General features: G+C 39.9%; 2 protein-coding genes and 1 long non-coding RNA gene across 5 annotated transcripts in view; all 3 read right to left on the bottom strand.

The window, feature by feature from the left end:
• The window catches only part of cacnb2a (calcium channel, voltage-dependent, beta 2a), a 92,341-nt gene that overhangs the window by 39,513 nt on the left and 47,137 nt on the right, over positions 1–5,691 (bottom strand). The gene's annotated exons all lie outside the window — the stretch shown is intronic.
• On the bottom strand, positions 639–2,920 carry LOC104945396 (ribosomal L1 domain-containing protein 1-like). The gene is made up of 4 exons (XM_010771060.1): positions 2,813–2,920; positions 2,296–2,435; positions 1,374–1,516; positions 639–799 (listed from the first exon to the last, which is right to left on the bottom strand). The coding sequence occupies exons 1-4, from the start codon at positions 2,882–2,884 to the stop codon at positions 735–737; spliced, it is 420 nt and encodes a 139-aa protein (XP_010769362.1). The 5' UTR covers positions 2,885–2,920; the 3' UTR covers positions 639–734.
• On the bottom strand, positions 3,526–5,368 carry LOC104945407 (uncharacterized). Its single transcript, XR_798338.1, has 2 exons — positions 4,875–5,368; positions 3,526–4,230 (listed from the first exon to the last, which is right to left on the bottom strand). It is a non-coding gene; the product is annotated as an uncharacterized lncRNA (long non-coding RNA).

The raw sequence follows: 5,691 nt of genomic DNA, 5'->3' as shown, positions 1-5,691 counted from the left end.
ATCTCACTAATCCACTTGAATTTCATTTAACAAACCACTCTTCAAACTGTACGATATGTATCAGGACTACTGGCTATACGAATGAACAACTGCGCAGTAAAATCACACCAAGACATACGACATGACGACAAAGGGCTGAACAATGTGTTGCGTCGAGCATCCCGGAGAAGCGGATTGTGCCAGGTGTGTATTCACATGGGGGGATTGAGCGCACATAAGGCGAGTGGGGGAGAACAATCTAGAGTATGGTGTGTGGGTGTGGCTGGTGTGTGTGATGATGTGTGTGTGTGGGTCTTGTGTGTTTTATCTGATCCGGGATGCGTTACTAGTTCCCTTTTCTTTATGTCGGTCGATGTGTATGACCGGGAACAATGTTCCCGAACATGAACATGTTTGACGGGTTGTTACAAAGTTGACTAAATCATTCCAACAATCCAATGAAAGTGGTGATCGAGCAATTTTATAATAGTTTCAAATGTCTACTGTGAAGGACTACATGAAGCCTTAATGCAATCTAATGTAAAACAAAAAAGTTATGATTGATGGAAAGTAGTAAATCGCGTCAGATTTGACCCGATGACACAGGAGGGTTAAAAAGCTGAATCATGCAACATGAGAAAGAAGTGTACCATCTTCCTCTGGTAGGAAAAGTGTTTCCGAGGGTGAGACACGGCAGGCAGGCGCGGGACGCTGGTCGTTCTGTGTATATATTGGAGGAACATGGTCGAAGATACTCAGCAGGCGGCGCTTCGCTTCGGGAGGTTTGTACTCGTCCTCAGGACCTTATACGGGTATGACCGACAAGACGCAGCAACGAGTGTGGTGGTTAACATCAGTAGAGAAAGAGCTTTATGCATAGAACAACAACGGGCGACGCTCAATGTTTCATATTGTTAGTTGGATGTTTTTGTTTGCCATCTAATTATCTTGAGTTCTGTAATACTATTGAAAATGATATTGATATGGCTGTTGATGTCTATACAAAAGCCATGTTGTGTTACAGAAGGGATGTCTGTAAATGTTTAAGTGAGCTAAGGATTGCACAAGTCATCCATCCCATGTCATGTCCTGTGTTTCCACTAGGTGTGCATACCATTACATGCTACAAAGATTCCTAACAAAGCACTTGGTAGTACTACAAAGGACTGGTATTATCTGAAGCCAGATTGAGGAGCAACTTGAAATGTTGGCTCTATGACCTGACCGTTACTTATTATGATTTCTCGTTCCTCTTCAAGTTTGTATCTTCTTGGTCAACGATCTTATTGTAAGTGGCTTTTGGATTAAAAGCACTTGTCTGCTAATGAAATGGCAGCGAATACTCTAATCGAGTATCCGTTTTATTTGAGTGTTTCTCTGACTGGATATTCACCTCTGTTGATGTTCTTCCTCCCTTCTCTGCAAGCAGCTTGGCTTATAAAACCTGATCGGTCTGAATCTGAGGTCATGTTGGAGCTCGTCTCTGAAGTGAAGAGGCAACCTCCTCTGTGTCCGCGCTGGCCATGGGGCAACGGGACTGAGAGAGGGGAGCTCAGGATAGAGAAGACATTATCAATAAAAGACGCATCCGATGTGAGAGGCGGGGACTGTGCAGGACATATTTCACACCGTTCCATGCTCTGGAAAGAAGCACATTTAGAAGAAAGGCAGGTATATCTAATCGGGACCATGACATGTTGTGTTTCAAATGGTTGTAGAGACAGGCTCCACGGGTAGAGGAGGTCCATCTGGATTTACGTTGAATCTCTATGGCACCAAATATTGTCCGGTTCAAACACTTCACAGAATGAACCGGGCTGCTAAGGTGCTGTTCATATTAAAACTAACTAAAAACTAAAATTGTTAGTCTATGTTGTTCTAAAGGGGTTAGTAATCACACACAGAGAGTATTATGAGTATGGAGGGTTATTAAAAACACAGAAAGCAGATTTGTACATTTATCGAAAATACCTCCAGGCATTTTTTGTCATCTATTTTAATTAAAGAGGAAATAAGTATTTGCAAAGTTTCAAATTAAAATCAGTAATCTGCTATTTAGTCATATATACAAGTATCGGAGTTTGGTAGTATCACAGAAAGCAGATACAAAAATACCTTTTAACATTTTCTGATTTAAAAACTCTTTACAAATGAAGTTATAGTCAGATGTTATTAAGTTATGTAAAACAGGGGCTATAAGGCCGCTGGCCATGGGGAAAGGGAGGAATAATGTTGATATCAGTACAGTCACTTGATACGAGTGTAAAATAACAGATTAGGCATGAAGGCAGCTGTAATGGCTGTCAGTGGACTCACATGCGGATGGTCTGTGCTTTCGGGGGGATCTTCCAGAGGGTGAAGAGCAGGCTGATCTGCTGAGTGTCGTCCAGGAACAGAGAGTCCCCGGTGGACTTGGTTTTCAGGAAAGCCTGCAAAGCCTGGACGGCCTTTTTCACCTGGCAGAGACATCAAATCCAGTTATAAAATGCCATGAAAACCAACCGACAGACTCCATTTTTCTTCAAGATGTCCAGACATGTTGCTTTGAATTAGCTTCGTTGCTAAACAGCAAAGAAAACAAGCTAACTAATGCTAGTAAGCTTATAGCTACAACCGAATAATAACAATGGTTTGGTTATTTAATCTTTTATTAACAGACTATATATTTATTATTAGTTTAAATGTATTAAAGGACAAAGAAATGAGACTGCCAAGGCACACNTATAGCTACAACCGAATAATAACAATGGTTTGGTTATTTAATCTTTTATTAACAGACTATATATTTATTATTAGTTTAAATGTATTAAAGGACAAAGAAAACAGTTTTTACCTGGGTCCGGTCTATCGCAACTTCTGCTGTCTCCGCCATGCTGTCTGCTTCACGTGTAAACTCCACACGCATGCGCAATGGGTAGATTCCTTTTTCTTCTTCGTTGGTTGACAGCTCAGAGGCGCACTATCGCCACCTGCTGCGATTGCGTTGTCTTTCAAGACAAATAAATTAATCAGGCTAATATTTATTTAGCTTAATTAAAAAAATGTTTTTACTTCCCATGTCTTTCCTATAAGGTGCTCGGATAGAATAGGGTTTTAAAATGTAATTAATATGTCAATTTTTATTAATTTCTCCTGATAATTCCCTTCTTTCTATTCTCTAACCGTTGCAATCTATTAACAGCGTGTCATTTAATCCTGTATATCTTATTCTCTCACGTGTTTCTTTGTCAAATAATAGCAAAAACAATGTTGTACGAATAATCTAAATACCTTGGAAAGTAAAGTCAAATGATCGATAAAGATAGAACATAACATTTAAAATGTTAAAAGCAAAAATTGCACATTAATGGTAGAATGAAATATAATAACAGTTTTTGTCATCCGTTGACAAAGTTAGCAATACATCCAATTATATTAAATCAACAAAGGATACCTCTATAGTAAAATGTTAAATGTTGGGATTTTGCATTAGTATTGATACACTGAATATTGATTAATCCACCTGAAATGAGGATACTTGATAAAAGAAAACACACTTTTCTGACGCAGCGTTGATAATTTATTTTCAGTTTAGATTATGTAACAGCTGTGTGTGTGTGTCTGTGTTTATCCGTGGTTTTAATCAGAGTAGTATGTGAGCCCAATCCAATCAAACCATCTCATGTGGAGAGAGACCAAACTCAAAATGTTGGTACAGCAATCCTTAAAAACCAAATAAAAGGTTTCCTAAATCCCGCTCTTAAAAAGGGAGATGTGATTTGCAAATTATAATTACAGGCTAACCCTGCTCTTGTTTTGCAGGATATGAAATCTTTCTGTGGTCATATCCTCCCCAAACTCAGTAACACTGCATCCATCTCCATTCTAAAAACAAATGGCGTAGCGAGCCGACATCGCGGTGAGCCGTGGGAATACAGAAGGGGGCGGGGCTTGTAGCTACATTAGTGGCATAGCTGAGCTCTCAATATGAGAAAGCTGACACACTGGACTTGGTCTCTCACTTAATATAGTTCATCAAAAAAACTGATTCAGTCTTGTTTTCTTCGTGTGACGTTATTTTAACTCCTCGATCCCTCTCCTGGTTGTCGTTGGACTTCTCTTCAGCGTGTTGAGTGTGAAGAGAGAGCAGCTGTTTGTCGGCCGAGCAGCGTTTCTCCCCGGTAACAAGAGGAAGAACAACGGTCAGCTGACGAGGCGTTTAGTCCTTCTCTGGGACCAGCTTCAGCACTTTGCCGATGGCGATGGTTTTACCTGCACAGAAGTTAATGCACATTTGATTATTTGAACACTAACATTAGTAAATTGGAAAATAAGGAATAAAAGTTGGAGAAAAAATTTAAATAAATAATTGATATGCAAGGAATTAATAAATAAATATAAAAAAAATATGGAAATAAACAATTATATATATACAGTCTTTATATACACGTTGAGAGAAAAATAAATAGTTTTAAAAATAGGGAAATGCTAATTAAAATTAATTTGTAAAATAATGTATATGCAATCTATAATATGTAAATATATAATATTTTAAAAAGTATGTATATGTGTACAAAACAAATATTTCTTATTTTATCTGTTTATTGCACATTGCTACTTTAGCTCTTACCAGTATGTTTATATAAATATTTTAATTATATTTTCTTATTTCATTCTAAAAACGGAGCACATGTCTTGAAACCCAATTTCCTCCAGGATACCTAAAGTGTTCTGATTTTGATTCTCTTATGACTTTATAAAAGAAAAACATACTCAAACTTTCTTACTAACACACACACACACACACACACACACACACACACACACACACACACACACACACACACACACACACACACACACACACACACACACACACACACTCTCTCTCTCTCTCTCTCTCTCTCTCTCCTCACCCTCGTCCCTCAGTGTGAACCGTCCCATCTGAGGGAAGTCTTTGAAGGTCTCTAAGCAGATGGTTCCTGCCGCTCTCAGCCGGGCGATGCACACCTGGTCCTGCTTCACGAAGCGCGGTCGGACTTTGCTTTTCTCCCCCGACTTCTTATCCACCAGACAGATTAAGGCCTGCAGGCAGGATGTAAACAAGTTCAACCACAGTGGAGAAATGCAATCACAACTGAGTGATCAAACAAAATAGGAAATGAAAACAGAATATGTCAGAAGTGTTGGGGAATCATTTGCCCTGCATGTCCTCCTCCTTTGCCCTCTGGCACAGCTGACCAGCCGTTATCCCCCATAAGGAGGGGCTGCCCTAGCAAGTTGTTGATGTTGCCAGTTTGTGACCGGGCTACTCTCAGTCAGAGATAGTTATTGTTGTGGGACACCTGGAACACATCCTTCTCTGGGTGTAGATGACCCCGAGCCATAAGCGACAACAAATGTGATTCAGTGTCCTCAGCTGTTTAGTCTATCTATTGAAGAATGTTGATTATTACACTCTGAACTAGTTCAAACCTGGAGCTACAAGAGGGGTCTTCAGACTTGATTGTGGCATCTCAACCGTGTGGTCAACTCGTGGCCCGTGACATGTCTTGTGAAGCTCCAAATAAACCGTCAGTGTTTGCCATCAAAGCTCCAGCTCTCCTCGTATCTCTCTGACTCCTGACTCCTATTGCTTCAGAAGTTTCCCCACACGTACAGCGAAATTCCCAGCATTCCCGATGGTGCAATCACACATAACAGACAGTATAAGTATCATTTTGACAAGCTACA

The sequence above is a fragment of the Notothenia coriiceps genome, unplaced genomic scaffold (assembly GCF_000735185.1).
Source record: "Notothenia coriiceps isolate Sejong01 unplaced genomic scaffold, NC01 NC01_scaffold00000339, whole genome shotgun sequence".
NCBI lineage: Eukaryota > Metazoa > Chordata > Actinopteri > Perciformes > Nototheniidae > Notothenia > Notothenia coriiceps.
The sequence above is the reverse complement of the archived record's forward strand: the minus strand, read 5'-3'. Positions and strand labels throughout refer to the sequence as shown.